Source organism: Trachurus japonicus, chromosome 13 (assembly GCF_045865225.1).
Source record: "Trachurus japonicus isolate A0001 chromosome 13, Traja_1.0".
Taxonomy (NCBI): Eukaryota; Metazoa; Chordata; class Actinopteri; order Carangiformes; family Carangidae; genus Trachurus; species Trachurus japonicus.
In genome coordinates, this window is record NC_140919.1 from 566,608 (window position 1) to 593,906 (window position 27,299).

General features: G+C 42.6%; 3 protein-coding genes across 3 annotated transcripts in view; 2 read left to right on the forward strand and 1 right to left on the reverse strand.

The window, feature by feature from the left end:
• Positions 1-27,299, forward strand: part of LOC146975187 (protein NLRC3-like) — a 145,525-nt gene that overhangs the window by 18,227 nt on the left and 99,999 nt on the right. The gene's annotated exons all lie outside the window — the stretch shown is intronic.
• The window catches only part of LOC146975188 (stonustoxin subunit alpha-like), a 101,628-nt gene that overhangs the window by 3,843 nt on the left and 70,486 nt on the right, over positions 1-27,299 (forward strand). The window contains exon 3 of the mRNA XM_085794565.1: positions 2,897-2,943. Within this exon, the coding sequence (XP_085650691.1) occupies positions 2,897-2,943 (47 nt within the window). The remainder of the gene's footprint in view (positions 1-2,896; positions 2,944-27,299) is intronic.
• LOC146975189 (LYR motif-containing protein 9-like) lies at positions 16,982-20,594 on the reverse strand. The gene is made up of 3 exons (XM_085794361.1): positions 20,452-20,594; positions 17,242-17,334; positions 16,982-17,139 (listed from the first exon to the last, which is right to left on the reverse strand). The coding sequence occupies exons 1-3, from the start codon at positions 20,575-20,577 to the stop codon at positions 17,122-17,124; spliced, it is 237 nt and encodes a 78-aa protein (XP_085650487.1). The 5' UTR covers positions 20,578-20,594; the 3' UTR covers positions 16,982-17,121.

Below are 27,299 nucleotides of genomic sequence, written 5' to 3' on the forward strand. Positions count from 1 at the left end.
TGTCCCTGGCTTTCTTTTTACCTTTTTTTTTTTTTTTTTTACCGCGGTCGGGTTGTGAATTAATTAATTAATACTCGTGACTCCGGCCGTGTTGGGTCCGAGATTCAACAAGCCGGTCGGGTTTTACCGGCAGTATGCCCGTTTATCACCAATAAACACAGTAGATGAGGTGGGTGAGTGACTGAGCTCAGGCTGCGTAAGACGGGGTGTGGGGAGGAGGGGGGGGGGGGGTCTCTGACTGCAGCGGGAGTATCATGTCTCTGCTCCGTTACAATGAGACTCGCCGCCGGTGAGCGCTTTTGGGACCGGCTAGTCGTTGAAAACAGCGGTGATACGTGCTTCCACTTTGAGATCAACAAACCAGAAACGTCTGGAACAACATTGGAAAAAGTCGCTTTTGATAAAAAATAAAAAAAGAGAGCGAGAGAGAGACCACCGTGCCGTGTAAAAACAACAACAACAACAAAAAAGTGTCACGTGTCATGACTTCCTGTATGTGGCCCTTCAAAATAAAAGCCCTATAGCTTTTCATATAGAGTTCAGTCATATTGATTTTGACAAGACAGGGCTCCAAATGTTTTTGTTTTTTTTCCTGTGACCAAGACCAGTGCTTGGTATACTATTTGGGGGCAGCCTTTATTTATATATTATATAAAATATATAGATATTACTTAAATTAATACAATTTTAAAACTGTATTTAAAAAAAAAATAATCGGCCGATTAATCGGTTATCGGATTTTTTTCCCCCTAATAATCGGCATCGGCATCGGCCCCAAAAAATCCATATCGGTCGGGCCCTAATCAGAACGCTTCATTTTCACTCAACCACCCGCCCTCCTCCGGGCTTTGCACCTCAGTTAGCCTTGGGTGAAAGGACAGAACCGTGTGACGCGGACATTTAACGATATAAATGACGCCGCTTGCGAACGTCCGTGTCACCGTGTCAGCGACTGTTTGGTGCGTGTGTGGCTGCGTTGTCACTGCTGACTAACAAGCAGCTGTTGTTGTTGATGTGTAGCGCTACCTGCAGCAACAACAACAGTCGCTGCAGCTTCTACTGAGAGCTGGGGTCAGACGTAACGCACCTGAGACACACACACGGACCGACCAGCTTCTACTGAGAGCTGGGCTCAGACGTAACGCACCTGAGACACACACACGGACCGACCAGCTTCTACTGAGAGCTGGGGTCAGACGTAACGCACCTGAGACACACACACGGACCGACCAGCTTCTACTGAGAGCTGGGGTCAGACGTAACGCACCTGAGACACACACACGGACCGACCAGCTTCTACTGAGAGCTGGGGTCAGACGTAACGCACCTGAGACACACACACGGACCGACCGCGCAGATGTCGCAGACATCGTTGAACTTTTCACACTAATGAAAAAACAACTACCGTTGTGTGACGGCAGATACAGAACCAGGTTTAAGTTAGAGAGGGAGAAGGAGGAGGTGAGTGAGTGAGTGAGGGAGGGAGGGAGAAGGAGAGAGGTGAGTGAGTGAGTGAGGGAGGGAGGGAGAAGGAGCGAGGTGAGTGGGGGGGGGGGGGGGGGGGAGAGAGGCTGGTGAATGAGAAAGGCAGATAAACTACAGTATTTTATTTTTGACCAAATGTCCTTGTTGTTGACTTATGGATAATGGAATAATTATTGTCCTGTGCTATTATAATACCCTGAAATGTTGATATCATGACATGTTTACAATACTGCAGTAAATGTCATGGCTTGTTATTAAGGCAGCCTAATGTCATATTATGATATTATGACATCCCTAGCAAAGCACAGAGAGTAGAACAGTAGTTGAATGACAGTTAATCTACAGTAAAATTGAACGTGGGTGAAGAAATAGAGCATTTTCCGGTGGTGGTGGTGGGGGGGGGGGTAGTACTCATAAGGTACATTTCAAGGTTGGCAGGTCTGCTGCGGGCAGTGTGTCCGGGCCAGCGGCAATTAAAAAAAAAAAAAAAACTCTGCTCATATCGACAGCTTTACGTTGCGCACAACAACAACAACCAACAACAGCAGCAACCAACCAGGAAAAACAAAAACTGTGAGTGAAACTGTACAGGACTGTGATGGTGACGAGGCCTGTAGTCGTTTTCCTCCCTAATTGTTTAACGGACAGTAGAGTATTTTATTTTGCACTTGTATAGGAGTGTGTTAAAAAAACAAAAAAAACTGATTTACAGTTTGTTGTTTATAAAGCTGCTGTTCTATGGACTAATTTCTGTGCGTGAGCTGTCAGTCAGTGAATACAGATTGTTGCAAAGCATTTCCCTCCTCCTGGGATTTTAGTTATGATGGGAAAAATATGAATGATGTCATCAGCGACTAGTCAACGTCGACTCGACTTTCATAACATTAGAGTCGACTTTAAAAAATCTGAAGTCATGCAACCCCTAGTCCACACTCAGTGTTTCTCACTAAACTCACTGTGTGTTTCACTGAGCTCTAACAAACGTGTTGATTGTGTTTCCTTCCTCATCAAACACTGAAACCATCCTCTGTTCACAGCTGCACTCTTCTTCTTTCCTGGTGCATTGTGGGATATCTGGGCTGGTCAGCTCCACCTGTTGTGTCTTCATCTTCTTTGCTGTGACGTGTGTTTGTGCAGCTTGAGAGTCAGAGAGTGAAAGTGTGTGTCTCACACTGCAGTGACATCACATGGAGAAAAGACATGATGAAGTGTTTCCTCCTGGTCTCCTCCTGCTCTGTATCATCACTAGATAAAGACTCCAGCTCCTTCTTCTCTGTGCTCAGTGTTCATCCAGACATACCAGCCTCCATGTGAACACAGTGATAAAACAGTGTGTGTGTGAGAGCCATGTAATGTCCATGTGTGCATGCTGACAGAGAAGGTGCTGCTCTGACCCCCCTCCTCCTTTCAGGGTGGAGCCTGCTGGAGTCCCATGGTTGACACCAGGTCTGAGGAAGTGTAAGTCTGTTTTTACTTTGATTCATGGAAACAAAGCAGCACATTCAACCATCTTCACACTGTCACATCACTGACCTCATGAGTCTTCATCAAACTGTCAATAACTGATCACATGATCAATAACTGCAGCTGTGTCTTGTTCTCTCCATCAGATTCCTGTCCACTCACAATCGACACAAACACAGTGAACACAAACATCAAACTGTCTGACAACAACAGGAAGGCAACACATGTGGAGGAGAATCAGTCATATCCTGATCATCCAGACAGATTTGACCAGTGTCCTCAGCTGCTGTGTTCAACTGGTCTGACTGGTCGCTGCTACTGGGAGGTCGAGTGGAGCGGAAACGTTGATATATCAGTGAGTTACAGAGGAATCAGAAGGAAAGGACGCAGTGATGACTGTGTGTTTGGAATGAACGATCAGTCCTGGAGTCTGGACTGTGATGATGATGGTCGTTACAGTGTCTGGCACAATAACAGATCAACACATATCACCTCCTCCTCCTCCTCCTCCTCCTCCTCCTCTGTCTCTAACAGAGTAGCAGTGTATGTGGACTGTCCTGCTGGCTCTCTGTCCTTCTACAGAGTCTCCTCTGACTCACTGATCCACCTCTACACCTTCAACACCACCTTCACTCAACCTCTCTATCCTGGGTTTGCACTTGATTCTGGTTCCTCAGTGAGTCTGTGTTGAGTGAATCAGAGTCTCCTCCTGTCACAGAAACCTTCTCACTGTTGAACAGACAGTTCAGTCTCTACATGTCTGTCTCTGTCTCTGTCTCTCACTCACGTTTTCACATTCATGGATTAAATCAGTTGATGTTTTAAACTCTTCTCAGTGATTCTTGTAAACTTCTTCCTCTTCTTTCAAAGATGGAAGCGTCGATTATGGATTATGGAAACAAACAAACATACTATAAGAGACTTTCATTTATCCCACTTATGGGAAATGTACTTGTTACGGCAGCAATAAACAACAAGCAAGAGTAAAGAGAATATAAATACTATGTTTACTCTTGTGGGCTACTAAAAATCATTGTATTGTATGTATTGACCTCTATTTGCTTAGAAGTGTAAAATAGTCCACTTTTGTCTTATCTTGCTTAGAGGAAACCTCAGGACACAGTAACGGAATAAAAATGTAAAGATAACACAACACTTATTGATTCAATAGTGTACGTATATTATTAAAAAAAGAGCATATCAATATAAAACCTCTCGTGTACCTTGTGGGTCTTTTTCTCGTGTACAGTATACTTTACAGTTTTTCATACTTTTTTCTTTATTATATGTTATAGCGTACTCTGTGTCCTCTATTTCTTTGCAATCATCAATAAAGCTGACTTAAATAACATAGCCTATAGATTAGAGCATTACAACACTACATACACCTAAAAATGAGGTGAAAACAAGAAAAAGATGAAAAATACAAATATATTTAAGAAGTACAGAACAATGAGATGCTGAAGAATCCCTGAGGTTTTATGTGACGTCCTCAGCTTATGCCATTAAGAGTGTATAGTTAATCTATTCAAAACAAAACAGGTGTTAAAAACCAGAAACTATATTCTTTAGTTGAACTTTAACTTTAATCCAGAGAACTTTTTATTTAAATATGTTTATTTCCAGGTAAGTGTTTTTCACATTTGCACTGTACACATGCACTTGCCTGCTGTTAGTACAGCCATCTGAACCAGGTCTGACATTATTCAACAGACTCAACATGAATATCCTCAACAACAGTATAGAAAAACTAATCATACAGGGATTCCAGAAAAGTAAAGTAAGAGACTGGATTTGCAGAGAGAACACGTCACACATGAGCATCGTCGTTGCTCCAACACTGTCAATCAGTCAAGTACAACATTGTTTTGTGTGTTTTTTTTTTTAACCAATTTGTATAATGCTACAAATTCCTATTAGAAATTGCACTTGGCTCAATGAAAATACATCATCGTGTAACAAGGTTTTACAAAGATTAAGACGTGTTGTAATCGGTGTCATGGTCATTATTCTCCTGGTGTGACTCACACACGTGTCCATCATGTAACAAAAACACATCAGAGGTAAAAGAGGGCACTGCCACGTCCTGAAACAAAAAAACTCTACTCAGACTAATAATAATAATAATATTAATAAGGATTCCCTTCTTTTTTTGTCTAAAAATAAAAGACAAATAATCCCGAAACTCTCTGGGTTGTTTGTTTTCCTCTCTGATCATCATCTCATCCAATTCTGACAAAATCATTTTCAAACATTTCCCCCTTAAAGACAATTATGGTCACTGTTAATAGTAGGGATGGGTACCTTTTGCATTTGAATCGATACGGTATCGATACTCGGTACCTGGGAACCGATACCGGTACCAATCGGTACCTGTTTTCGGTACTTTTTGTGTGTGTGGTAATTAAAAAAATTTAAAAAATAAAAATGTCTAAAATGTTAATATTTACCTCCTAACAACATCACAACTCCTCAGCCTTTAAGAGTATTTTATGTTTTAGGGATGGGCAATGATTTTAATATAATAATGGAATAGTCATTCAATTAAAAAAAAAAATGAAAAAAAAAAGTTTATGAGACTATAGTCTTGTCTGAAAAAATGTCCGTTTTTACTGTGGGAAAAGGAGAAACATGGAGAGACTCCTACAGCCATCAGAAAGCTCTGTGTGAAACTTTGTGAAATAAAAAATAAAAAACTGAAACTGCAGCAAACTCTGCAACATGTGGACTTCACGTTTTGACGAGAGGAGAGGGGGAGACTTCATCCTCGTTTACATGTGCTCTCATTACGTGACGAGGACATGACCGACCGCTTCGGTACGGATTGTCACAACAGTCCGTTCGTCATTGTTAAATGACGGACGGCTGTTTTTCACGTAGTGATTTAAAACGACGGGCTGGAGCTACCGCTTCTCCGCGTCTCATTTCAGAGAGAGAGAGAGAGTGAGAGAGAGAGAAGGGGGGCGGGCGCGAGTGTGCGGGGCTCATGCTGACGCACGACGAAGGTGCGTTCAGGTACCGAAATGTGGTACCGATTGACTTTATGTGAATCGATACTCGGTACTTTGGTGGGAATTCGGTCGGTACCAAAAAAGTACCGATTTTCGGTTCCCATCCCTAGTTAATAGTGCAAAAATATTCTCTTACAAAGTCCATGCAGAGAGTTGTTTCCTCACAAATGAGCCTTGTGCATCCATCAGTAACGACACGGCTGCAGCTGCAGCGTGGGGGGGGGGCTGGGGGCAATGGCTTGTTTTAAGGAGAATGATCCAGAAACCTCTCAACCAATCAGAACCCACCGCTGGTTGTCAGAATAACAATAAAGTTCTGCAGGATGGAGCGGTGGTGGTGAGGCCGTCCTGTCTGGTCGGGACCAACACGTGTGTGATGGAGCGTTTCCTCTTATTGCCGTTGTGTACATGTGTGGTCGACAGGCGGCGTGACGTCACTAACACCTGCAGTGCAGTCGCCATGGTAGTTTGGCAGCATAAAAAAAACCCGGTAAAGCTGCGTTCACACCGGACCTTTTGTTTTTCGAACAAGCGACGAGTTTACAATTTAAAGCAGAAGTACGCGATCCGGTCGTTTTGGCTAATGCTGCGTTCCAGGCAGGCTTTTGAAACCGTAAATTACAGCTTCAAGTCACGACTTACGACTTTGTAGCGTTCCAGGCAACCCACTCGTGTTTCTCCGACCTGTTTTACCGGTGAAAGTCACTATAACGGCCACTCGTAACTTCTGACCCGTGAACTCGTACCAGATCGAACTGGTACGACTTCACAGGTCGGAAAAACACGAGTTACAAGTTGCCCTGAACGCACCATAACGTCTTGTCAGCTGATGGAGTTAGCAGCCCCCGCCCTCGTCATGGATCTATTGGTCCTCGTCCCTACGTCACCACATTCAGGCGCATCCCTTGGCTGCACACACAGAGAGGACCGCCCCTTTATGCCGTTCTCTCTCCTCATTGGATAAAGGTTGTAGGATACAAGGAAAGTTTTCTCCTGGGCTCAGAGCAGAGCAGAGTGACTGACAGACCCGTGTTTCAGACCAAACACTCTATAGAAGTGATTGCTGTCGGAAGATACAACTATTTAGGACTTAGATTAACACAAACATTCACCTTACTGCTGCTTTAAGTCGATGCAAACGAGCAATTGAGCGTTTAATCGCCCAGGTGAAAAAACGCTGGGGCTCGGAGCGACGGAGCGTTTTTTTCTCTCTGTTGCTGGAGATGAGAAATCCCAACTCTCCGGCCGTCAGTCGCTCAGCCCTGATTGGCTGCCGTAATCCCCGTGGTGCCGGTGTAAACAGAGACACATGGCAGTGGGCATGACGCCATCAAAGCCCAAATGTGAGTCTGTGGCTCTGTGCCAAGTTGACGAGCGAACGCAGCTGAGCGACGGAGCGTTTTTTTCGGAGCGATACGACAGCAACAAAAATAAAAGGTCCGGTGTGAACGCAGCTTTACACTTTACTTGAATACGTGTTCATAAGACTGACATAACACCGTCATAACCACAACATGACACCTGTCATAAACATTAATGAATACTTCTGACAGCTGTCGTTAAGTGTCATTCGCTAAGTTGTGTCACTTTTGATGCAAAGTTGACATTGTTTGAGATGTTTTGGTTATGAAAACTTGACAAAACTTTTTAAAATTTGGCAATGAGGTCTGCTATGACAGGTTATGTCATCTTTATGTCAAGTTGTCAGAACAAAAACATCTCAAACATAGTGACATAACTTACCGAATGACACTAAACGACAGCTGTCATCAGTATTCATTGATGTTTATGACAGGTGTCATGTCGTGGTTATGACGGTGTTATGTCAGTCTTATCAACACGTATTCAAGTAAAGTGTTACAAAAAAAACAAAAAAGAATCATAAACATGAACTGTGAAACAAGCCGACGTTCAGTAAACGCAACGTTCAGACAGAAACACACAGATGTAAGATGATGAACGCAGGAGTGGAGTTTTCCCTTCAGATGCTTTGTGCAGTTCAAACTTTTAAAAACCAACGTCCTTGATTGGAAACGTGACGGGGGCAGATGTGATCTGTCAGACAGAGGGAACAGAAACATGCTACCCACACTTATTACATATATGTATCTATAAATATACACAGTATAGTAGCTTACTGGTTTGTGACTGTAGCAGCACCTTCATATTCAAGACAAATCTCCAGTGATTAAATATGATGAGAATAACAATAATAATAAAAATACAGAAATATGCTTAAACACAGGGTGTGCACACAACGGTATCTGGGAAGAGTGAGGAGATGAAAGCTGTGGTGGAGCTCATCTAAAAGACTTGAATTATTACACAGTAAAATAATATATAAAAAACATATATTTTAGTTTTAAATGAACAGGTTGACTTACTTCTCAACACGCAGCTATAAAATGCATAATATTTACGCCAGCATCATCATCATCATCATAATCATCATTATGTACTTCTTCTTTACAACTGTTAACCAGGAAGAGGCGGAGTTGGTTTTTCTTTTTCAGAGAGGAGGATGTCTTCTGAAAATGAACGCTCTTCCAAAACAAACAAACAAACAAACAAAGAAACAGAAGTTTTTTTAAAAGTTGAACAAACTTTGTGTGTGTGTGTGTGTAGTGTGTGTCTCAGTACACACACACTGTGGTCTTGTTGTGCTGCTGCAGAATGGGCGACACGTTGCTGGACTCCTTCTGTTTCTTCTCTGCGTTGTGTATGGTTCAGTTCACCTGGGAACATGTTGATTGTTGCTACGGTAACTCACCTCCCTTGTGTTACTTTGACCATGTGTCTGTAATATTGTGTGTGTGATAAACAGGAGATTCTTTGATACTTAAGTTTGCACACATGTCAGTGTTTTGTACTTGGATGGGATGGTTTCTGTGAAGTGTGTGTGTGTGTCAGCAGCGTCTCATCCTGACTGAAGTTCACCACCTGTTCATCAGTTCACAACAAACACATTGATTTATTTCATGTCTTCAACTGTCTCAGTGGTCAAATTCAAGTGTCCTTCAGTCCACATCCACTTTAAATACATGTTACAGGAGCAGCTCATTAGTTTGGCTGTTACAGACCACATGTGGCTGAGTTGAGCAGAAATCAATGACACTAATTCTACTTTAACAATACACAATGACAATGACTGAATAAATAAGAAAGAGTTTATAATACTCACCTCTAATCCTGACTGTAGCATAGAACTGTGGAGAACAGTGAAAAACAGACTGAAGTCTACACAATGACACTGCAAAAACTCAAAATCTCACCAAGAACATTTGTCTTATTTTTAATCAAAATGTCATTTCTAGTCAAGACAAATCTCATTATACTTAAAATAAGACTCATCACATTAAAAATTAACTTGTTTTTAGACACTTTTTACTTCTTTCAAGCAGATTTTCACATGAAATAAGTAGAAAAATCTGACAGTGGAGCAAGATTTTCTTCCTTATTACAAGGACAAAAACTTGCTTTCACTGGCAGATTTTTCTACTAATTTCAAGTGAAAATTAGTTTGAAACAAGTGAAAACTGTCTAAAAACAAGTAAATTTTTAGGTCTTATTTAAAGTGGAAAGAGATTAGTTTTGACCAGAAATTAGACATTTTGACAAGAAACGAAAAGACAAATATTCTTGGAAAGATTTTGAGTTTTCGCAGTGGATACAGGAAATATAGAAGTATAGAAGTGTCAGCAGAACAACTGTGTGAATATACATGTCAACATAAAGAGGTCAGAAAGTAAAGGCTCTCGTACTCATTTACATCTGACCAGTTGTAGTCTGTTACATACAATATTCACCTGTTAGTAACAATGGAAACAGTTTCAACTAAACTCTGATTCCTGATGATGATTCAAACAAATGAAGCACAACATCAGTGACTGTAGGTTTAACACATCTGACTTTACTGAACATTATCTTTGTTGTTAGTCAGTGTTGTCGTTGATGAAAATCCATGGTTCAAAGCCCCATGTGGTTCCTGTCAAAGTCTCATTACTCATCCATTTAATCCACTAGCATAGCATTCATCAACACGCAGCATCACATCCACAACGCCGTCGGCTCGGCCCAGAGGCATGATGGGAGTTCCACTACTGCCATATTCAGTGGGCCACATAACACGGAGGTCACCCCGAAAGTCCCGAGCTTTTTCAGTGAATGTGACAGTTGTTGTAATAAAAACTCTTGTAATCTCTGACATGGACGCTGCTCTGCAACAGACTCTACTGTGCATCATTAATAGTAGTGAATAGTGAACTCACCTCTCTCTGCTGCTCTGGTGGCTCCTTACATCCTTTGTTGCAGCCGTGTGGCTCGCTGACAATGTCACTTCTCTGTCGTCACGGCGATATATGATACTAGTTGTCATAGTGTTTGATTGAAGATGATTGGCTGGCTCCTACCTTAACCCACACTGCAAAAACTCAAACTCTTACCAAGAACATTTGTCTTTTTTCCAGTCGAAACTAATCTCATTACACTCAAAATACGACTCATCACATTAAAAAGCAGCTTGTTTTTAGACACTTTTTACTTCTTTCAAGCAGATTTTCAATTGAAATAAGTAAAACAAATCTGATAGTGGAGCATTTTTTTCTTTCTTATTACAAGCACAAAAAAACTTGCTTTCACTGGCAGATTTTTCTACTTATTTCAAGTGAAAATTAGTTTGAAACAAGTGAAAATGATCTAAAAACAAGTTAATTTTTAGGTGATGAGTTTTATTTTAAGTGGAAAGAGATTAGTTTTGACTAGAAATGAGACATTTTGACAAGAGATAAGACAAATATTCTTGGAAAGATTTGGGGGTTTTTGCAGTGCATAAGCTTCTCCTGTAACTACTATACTCATGTAGTCTGTAGGTTACAGTTGTTATGGTTCTTCAACAGTGGACTGACTGTGTTCCCAGTCATGTTGCTCAGACTAGAGCCAGAAACCAGTCCACTCTGAAACACAGTGAAGTGAGCCTGCAGTCCAGCCTGGTCATGTGACCTTCCACCTGAACACACCACTTTCATATGAGTGTTCATTCATGTTCATGCCCTGACCCCTTGTGGTTGTTAGGTGGCACTGCGTTACATTGATGATAATATGAACAGGTGAGTGTTAAATCTTCACTGTTTTAGTCTGAGTCTCATCACGTCATCCATCATTTATTATCATTTAAAAACATCATTATAAACCAAAGACTAGAAATGAAATCATGTGATCAATTTGTTCTTTGTTTCTTAACTAAATGAAAAATGTATCTCTAATAAACATCAGTCTGTGATTTACTTTCAAACCAAAAGAGAATGAGAGATTTTTGGTGTCACAACCAAGGCATGAAATTCTTCTTCTTTATTTTTAAATTCCTTTTATAATTATTTATTTGAAACCAGAAACCATATTCATATGGATGGATCTGATTTTTAATTTAATTAAACCAAAGATTAGAAACAAAATCATTTGTTCAATTTGGTTTTTGTTTCATAACAGAAAGAAAGAAAATCAAACAAAACATTCAAATTCTGAGTTTTTCTAATTAATCTTTTCATTTCATTTCATTTTTAATTTAACCTTTATCTATACAGGTACTCTCATTAAGACATGGTGTCTTATTTGCATTCTCATTTGACAGAGACAGTAGCTCAGTGCACAGACAGGAAGAGGACATCAAGAGTGAATAAATATAAATAAAAGCCAAATAAAAGAAACTGTCAAACACCAAAGATGCACCATTTTGACAGTTTTTTTTTTTTTCTCTTCTGATGCCAAAAGCTTTTTTTTCCATGTTCATTTTGAAACAGCAGATTTACAAGTTATTTTCCTTTAGAAAAAGAACAAATATGGATTATGTGATGATACCCAGACCATTTCAGTCTTAGAAACTCATCAGCTGTGTAGCCGACCATCTTGGTAACTTAAAGGGATAGTTCACCCTAGAATGATATTTCGCTCATTATCTACTCACCCTCATGTTGACTAAGGGCTGGGAGAAGTTTCAGAGTCCTCCGTGGCTTCTCTGAGTTACAGGGGGTCTCGGCGTAGCAGTGCATGTCCATATAACGGTTGCAAAGGGACACCGGAGCTCTTCGTAAAAAAACACACACAAAAAAACATCCAAATACCTCCATGATGCTCGTATGTAATGTCCGTCTTGTGCTGAAGCCCCAAATTGCGTAATTGTCCCGAAAAAAATTAAATAAGTCTATATTTTAAGCTTGTTTGTAGCGGAAGCTTCTCGAAGCTCCTCTTCCTGGTCCGTCCAAATCTCGCGTGATTCGCAGTAACCGCACTGACGCATGCTGACGCCGGCGCAAATCACGCGAGATTTGGACGGACCAGGAAGAGGAGCTTCGAGAAGCTTCCGCTACAAACAAGCTTAAAATATAGACTTATTTAATTTTTTTCGGGACAATTACGCAATTTGGGGCGTCAGCACAAGACGGACATTACATACGAGCATCATGGAGGTATTTGGATGTTTTTTTGTGTGTGTTTTTTTACGAAGAGCTCCGGTGTCCCTTTGCAACCGTTATATGGACATGCACTGCTACGCTGAGACCCCCTGTAACTCAGAGAAGCCACGGAGGACTCTGAAACTTCTTCAAGCCCTTAGTCAACATGAGGGTGAGTAGATAATGAGCGAAATATCATTCTAGGGTGAACTATCCCTTTAATAAACTTAATACTAATAGATCAATACTCAGAGTTGTGTATCAGTGCTGGTGGATGTGACTGTCTCTGACCTTTGTGTAGAGTCTGTGTGAACGCTGCCTGAATCCCTGTAGATCAGCTGTGACACATGGGAAGATGTGCTGGCTGATGAATCCAGGTGGACAGCATGTGATGTAGCAGCAGCAGCTGTGATGAGCCTCTGTCATGAGCCTTCATGGAGCTCACAGGTCGTCAGCATCCATGAAGGAGAAGCTGTTAGTGAAGAAAACTCCAGTCAGACCATGGTGAAGCACACTGATGTTTCCACAAGCTGACCTCCTGCTTTTAACAGCTATTTACTGGACTTTTCTTTAAACACTGTCAAAGCTACAGCACTCTAAAAAGAAATGTTTAGACTCAACAAAAAAAATCAACGCAAGTTACGCAACAGTTTCCATTAGCCTTTCTTAGTTATGACAACTTAATTTGAAATTACATTGAACCAACAAACAACATTACGTTGGGGGAATTAGCTTTACCTCTTCAGTCAAAGATTATTTTAATTACCTCTTACTTAATAATTCTAAGCCTAAAGGCAAGTTTTTAAGTTCATAACTCAAAAAATTGAGTTGCTCCAACTAGTTTTACCATGTTATCTAGTTAATTACTATAACAATGTACACACCTTTTTAAGTAGCAAACATTAAAAAAATTAAGTTGCTCCAATTATATTTTTATTTTTACCTTTTTGTGTTTTCATGTTTTTGTTCATGTAGTAGCTTTTAAGAAAGACATTAGTTCAAACACTATCTTTGTGAAATTAACATTTTTTTTATTTCAAACTGCAGTTCAGTATTTTAACACAATATTCAAAAAACAACAACAAAACACCTCTTCTTGGGATTCATCACATTTGCAATGGCTTTCAGTCCATTAAGGTCGGGGAACAACTTCTGATAAGGTTCCAAAGTAGGCTATATAAGTTCCACGTAGTTGGTCTAGCTCAGGTTGAGAGCTATATGTCCATCAGCAAAGCACAGCGCCTTGGGGTATCCTTTTGTTCCCTCCACCACAGTGGCTGCTGTCCGTGGTCAGATGCAGGGGTAGACTGGTCACCAATGATAGCAGTTTTCATCAAGGCTGGCCTCAAACTCATCATTGTCCTAGTAAAGTAAATTAAAACATATAACGTTATAATACGTTAGTGTTTAAGTTTGTAGTGTGTGTATGGATTCAGTTAATCAGTTGAGCCACACACACACACACACACACACACACACACACACACACACACACACACACACACACACACACACACACACACACACACACACACACACACACACACACACACACACACAAATCATAGTATGATAAATCATAATGGTAAGATCCATACCTCTTTAGCAGGTCTTCTTGCAGGGAGTAAGGTGCAGCATATGCTTTCAGCTTCTGTGGGAGACAAATATTCCATGGATATTAGTGCTAAAATTCCATTCATGTCACAAACTCATGTATTTTCAAATGTCAACTGTACATGGTAGATATTCCCCACAATGACCATTGCACAACCTGCAATGCTTTAGCAATTTCTATCTTTGTAGAGGATTCATATGTACACAGTTTCACAGCCCTCACAGCAATATCCACAGTTTGATCAAACAACAATTTGCCTATAGTGGAAAAAATTCAGCCATCTATGTGAATGAACAAATGATATGAAATTAGATAACATTACGTAGCTTAATATGGCCACATATATAAGCAAAACTTGAATAAGGCTCTTCTCATTGACTCTCTTGCTCAGCACATATCTTAATGAAACGTAATGAAAGACGTGCAAATTCATTATTTTCGTAGAACTGTTACATGTAAAGGAAATAATACTCACCATGAAATGTCCTTTATATTGAGTTTCTCCAGCTAACACACCGTCTTGCTATCGGAACTGGTCCAGGCATGTTATGTGGGTGAGAACTTGAAATTGTAATGTCATTGTGGAGAAAAATTAAGTTATCAAGCCAACTTAGTTAAGTAAGTACAACTTGAATTTGGTTTCAAAGCCATTAACAATTAAATTTGAGTATAAATCACATGCAAAATTAAGTTGATGCAATTACCAACATTATTATTTGAACGCAACTTATAAAATAAAGTTTGCAACTTAGAAGGTTGCTCTAAAACAACTAATTAGAATTTTTAACTTGTGCCCATGTATTAAATCAAGTGGTGGTAAAAGCTCCTCTGAGTTACTTTTTAGAGTGAGGACAGAGAAGTTCATGCCCTGACCCCTTGTGGTTGTTAGGGGGCACTGCGTTACATTGAGAAGAATATGAACAGGTGAGTGTTAAATGTTCACTGTTTCAGGTCTGAGTCTCATCACATCATCCATCATTTATTATCATTTAAAAACACAAGTCTGGGATTTATTTTAAAACTAAAAGAAATTATGACATCATTGGTGTCACAATCAAGAAATTAAAAACTTATGAAAAATGGTGCCTTTTTAGTTTTTTACTGTTATTGTTGTTTTATTTTGAAACCAGAAGCCAAATTCATGTAGATGTATCTGGTTTTTAGAAAGACCAGAGACAAAATGATGTGATCAATGTGTTTTTTGTTTCTTAACTAAAAGAGTGTGAAGTTTTGCTGATGAAACCTCTCATCTGTGATTGGGCAGAGACAGGAAGAAGTCCAGCAGAACCACGGCTCCACAGCAACAATGAAGCTAAACGTTAGCTATTAAACACTGATCTGCTACATCCCAATCAGCACAGAATGACTGATGAGTTTATCAATACAATGTTCAGCATGAGCCTATATCCAAAAACCAGTGGAGCCAGCAGAACCACAGCCCAGAATAACCTTCACAACACTCTCTGCCTGTTCAACAGTCACGCTGCTAGGATTAGCCACAAGCTAACATGAAGCTATCAAAGTGAGTGAAAAGCTTTTCCGTATCAATGAACTTGTCATGTCTCTCACTCAGCATCATCACAGAACATCAGCAGTTGTTGTCTGGAGCAGAACTTCACATGTATGATCAATAAAGTCACCTTTAACCCTCAAATAGAAAGTTAGATTAACGGAGCTCAGTACAAGTCAACCTACCACGAGGCTCCCACAGCAGACTGTTGCCTAGAAACGGGTCAACCCGCCAAGTCTGCAGGGGCTCGTTAGTGTGGCCTTTCAAAATAAGAGCTTCTAACTCATAGATCATAATAAATACATAAAAAATAAATAAAGGAGTGAACGACTTCATATTGTAACAGGCAGATCAATAATAATAATAAACTAAGTGTAGTGCAGCTTCCATAATAACAGAATTACAGTTAGTGGAATTACTAACTCCTTAACTCTGTTACAGCAGCAAGTACAAGACAAATAAATAAAACACATTACAGCAGAGTGAGGACAGAGGAAAGCATCAATGTGTTTAGGAATGACTTGGAAACACTTTATAATGAAAACCATATTGACAATGTATATGGAACATTTTAAGAATATTCACATCATTATTAAACAAAAAGTGTCCAGTGAAACAAACAACAAAGCAGCAAACTAAAGTATATAGATGGACCATGGATCATGAAGGGATTAGGAAACGCATGTCAAAAGACAAATACACTCTACAGAGAAGTTATTCAACAAAGAACTAAAGAGGCAGAAAATAAATGTAAGAATCAGAATAAGTGAACCAATATTATAAAGCTCTGTAGAAAAGAAAACTATAGGACAATATTTATTAATATCAGGCAAATACTTGAGTTTAACTATATATGCATAGAACTTCAATACGTATATAAAAAATAACACAAACAAGTGTGAGTATACTGTGGCTGCATTGACAAATACACCAAAGTTATCAAACCATTCTAAATACATTGACGTGACCTCAAAAGTCACAATTTTTAAGTTGTTTTTCACGTTTTACATACCTGTGGAACAGTAAGAAAGTGTCTGACTGTCTCAAACACCATTTTATTCTGCCTCCTAGTGTATGGGAATGGGATGGGCTTGAGTCAGGAGTTTCTCACTGAACCTGGTATCACAGTGCCACCTATGGTCACAAAGTGGAATGACAACAAAATGACCTGTATGGGAGTCTGACTCAGGATGTAACTGAAATAAATGAAAATAAAGAGAAAGAAGAAAATAAAAAATAATGTGTGTGTGTGTATGACATCCTACTAATGAGAGGCTCTTTTTTCCCGCCCTCTACATATAACGTGAAGAGGCTGAGAGAGACGTTTACCCTGACTTGTTGTGTCCTGTTTGTTAAGAACCAATAAAACCATTTAATAATAAAAGTGTCAACCCTCATGTTGAATAACCTCTGTCCTCACACTGTCAATGAGACCAAGGAGCCACAGTCAGCGAGAACAACTTTATTTAAAAATATCAAACGTCACTAAATCACATTTCAGTCTGAACAGTTTTTACACTGATATGAATATTTATCTGATAGAAACAATGAGCTTCATAGTTGATGTGAGCAGCTGCTGCCTCCTTCTCCTCACTTCTTCTTGGTGTACTGCAACCACAGAGAGGACAGGCTGACGTGTGTTGGTCTGTCTGACAGTATTATTATTATTATTATTATTATTATTATTATTATTAATAATAATAAACTCACTTTATCTAGAATCCAGTCAGCGTCTGTTATCGCTCTCTGGATGATCATCTGGATCCTCTCTGGGTCATCCTCATCTGAGTGACTGGTGTAACCCTGGAAACACAAACTCATCAATCAGGACACTTTATTAATAATATTATCATCATGATTATCATTATTATTTCTCTGGTTTGAGTTTTTCCACTGTGTTTCTTTCCTTCATTTTTAAAATCTAAATGGAAGAATTGGACGTTTTGGACGAGAATAACTGATAATAATGAAAATAATCCTCAGTTTCAGACTTAATCCTGGATTTTCTCAGGTTTTCCTGATCTGTGTGTGAATGTGTGAATGCAGCAGCAGCAGCAGCAGCAGCAGCAGCAGCAGCAGCAGCAGCAGTAGCAGCAGCAGCAGCAGCAGCAGCAGCAGCAGCAGGGACCTGAGGAGATCAGACAGGCGATCAGTCATTGTAGTGGCTGTTTGTGGAAACTAAGAAAAGCTTCAAATCAAACTTTAAACCCTAAAGAATCAAAGGGCCACTGCTGCACCATGGGTCGTGGTGTAGACAGCTGAGAGAAACATCATGACCATGCAAAGTCCAGTTTTAACTACAAATAAAACAGAATCTGATCAGAGTTAAATCAAATAAATCAATTCAGGAAAATCAGATCTAAACTAAATATTAAAGTAAACAACACTAAATACAAACAATGAATAAATAAACAGCTGCTACAGTTTGTGTTTGTTGACGTGTGTTTACTACTGCTGGCTGTCAATCAAACCTCCCTCATGGATAATAACCTGTAGTGACATCATCATCATCATCATCATCATCATCATCATCATCATCATCATCACTGTTACTTTAAAGGACAATTTCACTCTGGGCTGTATGTTCTTAACATTTCAGGTCTAAAAGAAGGAATCTGAAGGTTTTCAGTTTAATGTCTCCTGTTTTGCGGTAGTTATGGTCTGTCCCCGCGTTGCCACGGCAACGATGAATGGGAGCGGATTGAAGTTCTGCTGCTTAGGCTGTTTCCATCCCTCAAAGCCACAGACAGCGTCAGATGGAGACTCAAACATGCAGCCAGAAGTTTATTTACTTCAAGCTTCAAGTCCAGAGTTGATATTCCTGTGTTTCTGACACAAACGGGAGCTTCCCACTGCACCTGAACACACCGAGCGTCAACTTGGGTCTCGACTCCGCCAGACTTTGAATTAGATCTAGTTTTTACAAACATGTCGGCTTGTTGAAGTAAATAAACTTCTGGCTGCATGTTTGAGTCTCCATCTGACACTGTCTGTGGCTTTGAGGGATGGAAACAGCCTAAGCAGTGAGAACTTCAACCCGCTCCCATTCATCGTTGCCGTGGCGACGCAGGGACAGACCATAACTACCGCAAAACAGGAGACATTAAACTGAAAACCTTCAGATTCCTTCTGTTAGACCTAAAATGTTAGGAACATACAGCCCTGAAGTGAATTTGCCCGGAATTGTCCTTTAATGTTTTCCTCCACATGATGTTGAAGATGAAATGACAGTGACAGTAGTGACTCCTCCCTCCCACCGTAGCCCCACATATTTATTCTCTGGTGCCCCGACGTGGAGAAATGAAATAAAAACACAAAGAACAAACAGGAAAACAAACGACAAACTCACTGAACACTAACAACATCTGATCAGGATCAAATCAATCAATCAATTCAGGATCATCAAATCTAAACTCAACAATAAACATGTGACGTCATCAGACTGTCCATCTAACCAGTCTGCAGCTCCATCCAGCTTCTCTCTGCATCCTCAGCTCAGAAACCGTCACTAGAGAGAGTCCAGCATCCGTCTGCAGCGTTACACCTGGCCCGTCAGCACAGGTGTGTGTGTGTGTGTGTGTGTGTGTGTGTGAGGGTCACCACGAACAACATCAATTAATAACTTTTATGATAAAAAATTATAATTTAGATATCAAGAATACGCTCTCAAAAATATATAAAATACTAGGAGACAGTGAAGAAACACAAGACCTAATTAGGACAAAGTGGAATCAAGATCAATCAAGTACAAATAGAAGACGACGATTGGAAAAATGCTTATAGCACAATACACAAAACAACAAGTTCTGGATATTGGAGGGAATTATCATGGAAGGTATACACACGTTTTTTCATTACTCCAAACATACAGTCTAAATTCACAACATCCATTACCTCAGACTGTTGGCCAAATTGTGGGGAGCACCATGCGAACCACTCACACATTTTCTATTTTGTCCATCACTAAAACCTTTTTGGGAAAAAATGATGGAATCTTTCTTTTCAATTTTCCAGTTTAAAAAAACACTGGAACCGAAATGTATAGTTTTAGGAATAACACCAGCCGAACTTACAACAGAAAAAGACAAATATTTATACAGAATACTTAGAATAACAGCTTTGAAACAAATCACAAGAAATTGGCAAAAATCTATCTCACCTTCTTTTAACAACTGGAAATGAACTGTAAACAGTATTCTGGAAGTGGAAAAAATTACATACAGAGTCAGAAAACAAGAACCAGAATGTCTGAAGAGATGGAATAAGTGGTTTGATTATATAAATAAATAAACGGATGTTTTCAGCTCTGAAGAAAGGTTTATTAGATTTCTGAAGAGAACAAATCTATGTATGTATATATTGCAATTTTTGTTTCTATCTTATGCCCTTTTTCTTTTTTTTTTTTTTTCCCCCAACTGTCTTTGTCCCCCCCCCCCCCCCTTTATTATTAATATTCCCCTTAAAATTATCTATATTTATTTTTTATTCTTTTATTTTTTTTTTAATCCATCTATTTTTCACTTTTTTCTTTGATGTTTTTCACACACACACACACACACTAAAAAATGTTTTAAAAAATGTCATAAATGTTGCAGGAACGTGCCAGTGACTGATAAGATATGTGCTGGAATATGAACTTGAATTCTGCAATAAAGTATAAAAAAAAAGAAAAGAAACCGTCACTAGAGAGAGTAGAGCATCCGTCTGCAGCGTTACACCTGGCCCGTCAGCAGAGGTGTGTGTGTGTTGTCGGTGCACAGTGATTTAGTGTAAGTGTCCTGATGGTGAAACACGATGTCATCACGCAGCCTCTTATTGACCCGAACCCCCCACCACACTGAGGCTGGTCCCAGATCAGACCAGTGTGTGTGTGTGTGTGTGTGTGTGTGTGTGTGTGTGTAGCCTACCTGAGCAGCTCACCTGTCGTACGGCGTGTCGATAGTGTTGCTGCATGGCCGTGTTGGGCAGCAGCCTGCAGCACCTCAGGAGATATGGATAGAGCTGCAGCGGGGTGTGGACCAGCTCTGCTCCAGCTAAAGGTGGCATCCCCTCCTCCTGTGGAGTCACAGACAGCAGCACTGCGCGCTGGGCAGTCAAATTGCCACTGCGCTGGCTGCGCTTCGCCTTGCGCTGACATTAGACCAGGTTGGAGCTGGCGAGCTTTCGGCGCACTCTCAGCGCGGTCTATCGGCAACAAATTGTCACTGCGCCACGGCGAATCTGTCGACACCTCCCCCTGCTGCGCGACCACTCCCATCTCAGCGCACAGCAGTCTGCCAATTTACCGAATCCGCTGCGCACTTGTTGCACTGGACGAAAATACCACTTCGCCAGCTGCGTCAGGGCTCGCCTCGCTGCGCCCCCATGAGTTGCGCCAGCAAAATAGGGCCCACAGAGTCACTGACAAGCGGCGGACTGGAGATCGATATTATCATTAATGTTTTAACTCGTTATGGTTCAGTAGTAGAAATAAACAGCAGTAAAAACACCAGTCTGTCTACTCAGATTACAGAAGTGACATCTCAACCGGAGCTTTTTTTGTTTGTTGTTTTATTGAAGAACAATGTTATGATTAGATGTTATTACATGTTTGACCGCTAGGCGGCAGTACTGGTTAGTAGTCAGTTTACCGTACCATATAACGGAGTAGAGTGTAGTGGTATGAGGCACCACTGTTATATTGAACACAGGGTTCTGCTACACCGACACTCCTTTTTAGCTTGTAGCCAATCGTTGCTCAAGCCTAGAGTATAAAAGTAGGCCGTGTCCCTCCTCCTGACCTCTCGCTTCCTGCTTCTTCGGCCCGCCCACTGACAGGTCGTTGCATGGCTGCTCGCAGCAGAGCACAGATCCGGCATCTCCGCTGCGGTCGAGGCGACATAATGGGTCGTTAACTGCCGCCGACCGGCGCGTAGCCGGCCGGTTGTATGGCGCGTGGTGGCCTACTCCCCCCACCACGCCGACCCTCTTCACCCCTCTCCCTCTTTGGAGGGGACGTTAAGTGACCGGACTGAACCGGGGTTTTTGGACGCTAAAGCTGAGTAAGAAGAGCACTATCCGTCATGGATGTTTAGCCACGGCTACATGCTACCGCTGCTTCGCTGCCAGTCTGCTGCTACTATGTTTCTGCCCTCCTTGCTGCTTCGGCTTGGTTCGGGGTCCTGTCGGCCTACTGACCGACTTCCTTCCTGTTACTGACCCTGCTCCCGCTGCTACTGCGCGTGGTGCCGGTTGGTGTATGTGTGTGTGTTTGGCTGCCGCTCGTGTGCGCTGCTACGGGCTCTACCTGGACTTTCAGCCACTCACCTGGACTGCGTATGTGTGTGTGAATGTGGAGGTAGACAAGGGTTGGTTATATTGTTTTGGTTATGTGTTATGTGATTGATGGTATAATTTCTTCATTTAGTTTTCATTTGGAATTTATTTGTATTAGTTTATCATTGATTTGTTTGACAGAGCCCTCTTAATTTTGTTTTCCTTTCCCCCTCCTAGAGCTGAAGGCCGACGGTGGTGGTGGTGGTCCTCCTGGGTGGTGCTGATCCCCGTGTGTGTGTGTGACCCCCGTTCAAGATTTATTTTGTGTGCACATCACGTTTTTGCTGTGTGAGTGGGGTGCTCTCCCTTTTCTTTTGGCTTCACCTTCCCCCTTTTGACCCCTCCTCCGGCCGGTAAGCCTCAGCCTGCAATCCCCTTCTCCTGGGCCGCCTGTTTGTTTATTTCCTTTTTGCAAACCTTGTCATCAATTTTAAATAAACTTTTGTATGTGATCATTGAACTCCGTCTCCTACCCTCCCTGAGTGAACGAACCTGAGTGTCCTTTGATAGGTGATAGTTGACCTTTAGTACGGGTCCTTGGGCCCTAACCCAAGGTGGCGTTGTTGGCGACAAATTTAGTATATAACATAAAAGAAGTGCACCCTCGTAGTGCTACACTTGGCGTTGTCGGCAGGATATACTCAGTGGAGGTGGAGACGTGTGTTCTATGTTCTCTTTTTTTGGTTTTCAGATTGCTTGTGATTGCCTGTGTGTGAATGAACTGCAGCTTAAGGCGAACCAGCGGTGAGTCCATTGTTTTTGTTTTTTTGTAGCAGTAGCCGTAGTATTAGTGCTCAGAGCTTATAGTCTTTAAGAAATTCAGAGGGAGAGGTGGTTGAAGAAATAAAGAGGCGTTTTTTTGACACGACAGCAAAGTGGGGAGATCTTTCAAGAGTTCTCCCTTGCGTTAATGAGTTTTATGTGTCCACTGTCAGAGAAGGCTTTTTCCGGCAACATTTGAGACTTAGGACGGAGAGAAACTTCAATCTTGCCATTGGCTTCAGCTTCAGGCGACCAATGGACTGCCAGTCCCATACCTTGGCCACTTGAGCTCGTAGTCGAACTCGGTGGTAGGACTTTGCCGGGGTGTGGGCTGCTGGTTGTTTAGCCTGGGCCCTCGGCCGTCCATTCAATTGCTGTCTCGCTTTCTTTAAACTGTGGTTTTAGAGTCGAGATCCTTGCTTAAAGGGCATCGTGGTTTTAGATTTTTATTTAAAGAGCATCGTCGGGTCGACGATGAAAATGGGTGGGATGGATTGTAGTGGTATGAGGCACCACTGTTATATTGAACACAGGGTTCTGCTACACCGACACTCCTTTTTAGCTTGTAGCCAATCGTTGCTCAAGCCTAGAGTATAAAAAGTAGGCCGTGTCCCTCCTCCTGACCTCTCGCTTCCTGCTTCTTCGGCCCGCCCACTGACAGGTCGTTGCATGGCTGCTCGCAGCAGAGCACAGATCCGGCATCTCCGCCGCGGTCGAGGCGACATAATGGGTCGTTAACTGCCGCCGACCGGCGCGTAGCCGGCCGGTTGTATGGCGCGTGGTGGCCTACTCCCCCCGCCACGCCGACCCTCTTCACCCCTCTCCCTCTTTGGAGGGGACGTTAAGTGACCGGACTGAACCGGGGTTTTTGGACGCTAAAGCTGAGTAAGAAGAGCACTATCCGTCATGGATGTTTAGCCACGGCTACATGCTACCGCTGCTTCGCTGCCAGTCTGCTGCTACTATGTTTCTGCCCTCCTTGCTGCTTCGGCTTGGTTCGGGGTCCTGTCGGCCTACTGACCGACTTCCTTCCTGTTACTGACCCTGCTCCGCTGCTACTGCGCGTGGTGCCGGTTGGTGTATGTGTGTGTGTTTGGCTGCCGCTCGTGTGCGCTGCTACGGGCTCTACCTGGACTTTCAGCCACTCACCTGGACTGCGTATGTGTGTGTGAATGTGGAGGTAGACAAGGGTTGGTTATATTGTTTTGGTTATGTGTTATGTGATTGATGGTATAATTTCTTCATTTAGTTTTCATTTGGAATTTATTTGTATTAGTTTATCATTGATTTGTTTGACAGAGCCCTCTTAATTTTGTTTTCCTTTCCCCCTCCTAGAGCTGAAGGCCGACGGTGGTGGTGGTGGTCCTCCTGGGTGGTGCTGATCCCCGTGTGTGTGTGTGACCCCCGTTCAAGATTTATTTTGTGTGCACATCACGTTTTTGCTGTGTGAGTGGGGTGCTCTCCCTTTTCTTTTGGCTTCACCTTCCCCCTTTTGACCCCTCCTCCGGCCGGTAAGCCTCAGCCTGCAATCCCCTTCTCCTGGGCCGCCTGTTTGTTTATTTCCTTTTTGCAAACCTTGTCATCAATTTTAAATAAACTTTTGTATGTGATCATTGAACTCCGTCTCCTACCCTCCCTGAGTGAACGAACCTGAGTGTCCTTTGATAGGTGATAGTTGACCTTTAGTACGGGTCCTTGGGCCCTAACCCAAGGTGGCGTTGTTGGCGACAAATTTAGTATATAACATAAAAGAAGTGCACCCTCGTAGTGCTACACTTGGCGTTGTCGGCAGGATATACTCAGTGGAGGTGGAGACGTGTGTTCTATGTTCTCTTTTTTTGGTTTTCAGATTGCTTGTGATTGCCTGTGTGTGAATGAACTGCAGCTTAAGGCGAACCAGCGGTGAGTCCATTGTTTTTGTTTTTTTGTAGCAGTAGCCGTAGTATTAGTGCTCAGAGCTTATAGTCTTTAAGAAATTCAGAGGGAGAGGTGGTTGAAGAAATAAAGAGGCGTTTTTTTGACACGACAGCAAAGTGGGGAGATCTTTCAAGAGTTCTCCCTTGCGTTAATGAGTTTTATGTGTCCACTGTCAGAGAAGGCTTTTTCCGGCAACATTTGAGACTTAGGACGGAGAGAAACTTCAATCTTGCCATTGGCTTCAGCTTCAGGCGACCAATGGACTGCCAGTCCCATACCTTGGCCACTTGAGCTCGTAGTCGAACTCGGTGGTAGGACTTTGCCGGGGTGTGGGCTGCTGGTTGTTTAGCCTGGGCCCTCGGCCGTCCATTCAATTGCTGTCTCGCTTTCTTTAAACTGTGGTTTTAGAGTCGAGATCCTTGCTTAAAGGGCATCGTGGTTTTAGATTTTTATTTAAAGAGCATCGTCGGGTCGACGATGAAAATGGGTGGGATGGATTGTAGTGGTATGAGGCACCACTGTTATATTGAACACAGGGTTCTGCTACACCGACACTCCTTTTTAGCTTGTAGCCAATCGTTGCTCAAGCCTAGAGTATAAAAGTAGGCCGTGTCCCTCCTCCTGACCTCTCGCTTCCTGCTTCTTCGGCCCGCCCACTGACAGGTCGTTGCATGGCTGCTCGCAGCAGAGCACAGATCCGGCATCTCCGCCGCGGTCGAGGCGACATAATGGGTCGTTAACTGCCGCCGACCGGCGCGTAGCCGGCCGGTTGTATGGCGCGTGGTGGCCTACTCCCCCCGCCACGCCGACCCTCTTCACCCCTCTCCCTCTTTGGAGGGGACGTTAAGTGACCGGACTGAACCGGGGTTTTTGGACGCTAAAGCTGAGTAAGAAGAGCACTATCCGTCATGGATGTTTAGCCACGGCTACATGCTACCGCTGCTTCGCTGCCAGTCTGCTGCTACTATGTTTCTGCCCTCCTTGCTGCTTCGGCTTGGTTCGGGGTCCTGTCGGCCTACTGACCGACTTCCTTCCTGTTACTGACCCTGCTCCCGCTGCTACTGCGCGTGGTGCCGGTTGGTGTATGTGTGTGTGTTTGGCTGCCGCTCGTGTGCGCTGCTACGGGCTCTACCTGGACTTTCAGCCACTCACCTGGACTGCGTATGTGTGTGTGAATGTGGAGGTAGACAAGGGTTGGTTATATTGTTTTGGTTATGTGTTATGTGATTGATGGTATAATTTCTTCATTTAGTTTTCATTTGGAATTTATTTGTATTAGTTTATCATTGATTTGTTTGACAGAGCCCTCTTAATTTTGTTTTCCTTTCCCCCTCCTAGAGCTGAAGGCCGACGGTGGTGGTGGTGGTCCTCCTGGGTGGTGCTGATCCCCGTGTGTGTGTGTGACCCCCGTTCAAGATTTATTTTGTGTGCACATCACGTTTTTGCTGTGTGAGTGGGGTGCTCTCCCTTTTCTTTTGGCTTCACCTTCCCCCTTTTGACCCCTCCTCCGGCCGGTAAGCCTCAGCCTGCAATCCCCTTCTCCTGGGCCGCCTGTTTGTTTATTTCCTTTTTGCAAACCTTGTCATCAATTTTAAATAAACTTTTGTATGTGATCATTGAACTCCGTCTCCTACCCTCCCTGAGTGAACGAACCTGAGTGTCCTTTGATAGGTGATAGTTGACCTTTAGTACGGGTCCTTGGGCCCTAACCCAAGGTGGCGTTGTTGGCGACAAATTTAGTATATAACATAAAAGAAGTGCACCCTCGTAGTGCTACACTTGGCGTTGTCGGCAGGATATACTCAGTGGAGGTGGAGACGTGTGTTCTATGTTCTCTTTTTTTGGTTTTCAGATTGCTTGTGATTGCCTGTGTGTGAATGAACTGCAGCTTAAGGCGAACCAGCGGTGAGTCCATTGTTTTTGTTTTTTTGTAGCAGTAGCCGTAGTATTAGTGCTCAGAGCTTATAGTCTTTAAGAAATTCAGAGGGAGAGGTGGTTGAAGAAATAAAGAGGCGTTTTTTTGACACGACAGCAAAGTGGGGAGATCTTTCAAGAGTTCTCCCTTGCGTTAATGAGTTTTATGTGTCCACTGTCAGAGAAGGCTTTTTCCGGCAACATTTGAGACTTAGGACGGAGAGAAACTTCAATCTTGCCATTGGCTTCAGCTTCAGGCGACCAATGGACTGCCAGTCCCATACCTTGGCCACTTGAGCTCGTAGTCGAACTCGGTGGTAGGACTTTGCCGGGGTGTGGGCTGCTGGTTGTTTAGCCTGGGCCCTCGGCCGTCCATTCAATTGCTGTCTCGCTTTCTTTAAACTGTGGTTTTAGAGTCGAGATCCTTGCTTAAAGGGCATCGTGGTTTTAGATTTTTATTTAAAGAGCATCGTCGGGTCGACGATGAAAATGGGTGGGATGGATTGTAGTGGTATGAGGCACCACTGTTATATTGAACACAGGGTTCTGCTACACCGACACTCCTTTTTAGCTTGTAGCCAATCGTTGCTCAAGCCTAGAGTATAAAAGTAGGCCGTGTCCCTCCTCCTGACCTCTCGCTTCCTGCTTCTTCGGCCCGCCCACTGACAGGTCGTTGCATGGCTGCTCGCAGCAGAGCACAGATCCGGCATCTCCGCCGCGGTCGAGGCGACATAATGGGTCGTTAACTGCCGCCGACCGGCGCGTAGCCGGCCGGTTGTTATGGCGCATGGTGGCCTACTCCCCCCGCCACGCCGACCCTCTTCACCCCTCTCCCTCTTTGGAGGGGACGTTAAGTGACC

Coding starts and splice junctions, on each gene's coding strand:
- LOC146975189 (XM_085794361.1), bottom strand. CDS start 20,577: ATGCCACCTTTAGCTGGAGCAGAGCTGGTCCACACCCCGCTGCAGCTC. Junction 17,335..20,451: donor ATCGACACGCCGTACGACAG/GTGAGCTGCTCA, acceptor TTGTGTTTCCAG/GGTTACACCAGTCACTCAGA.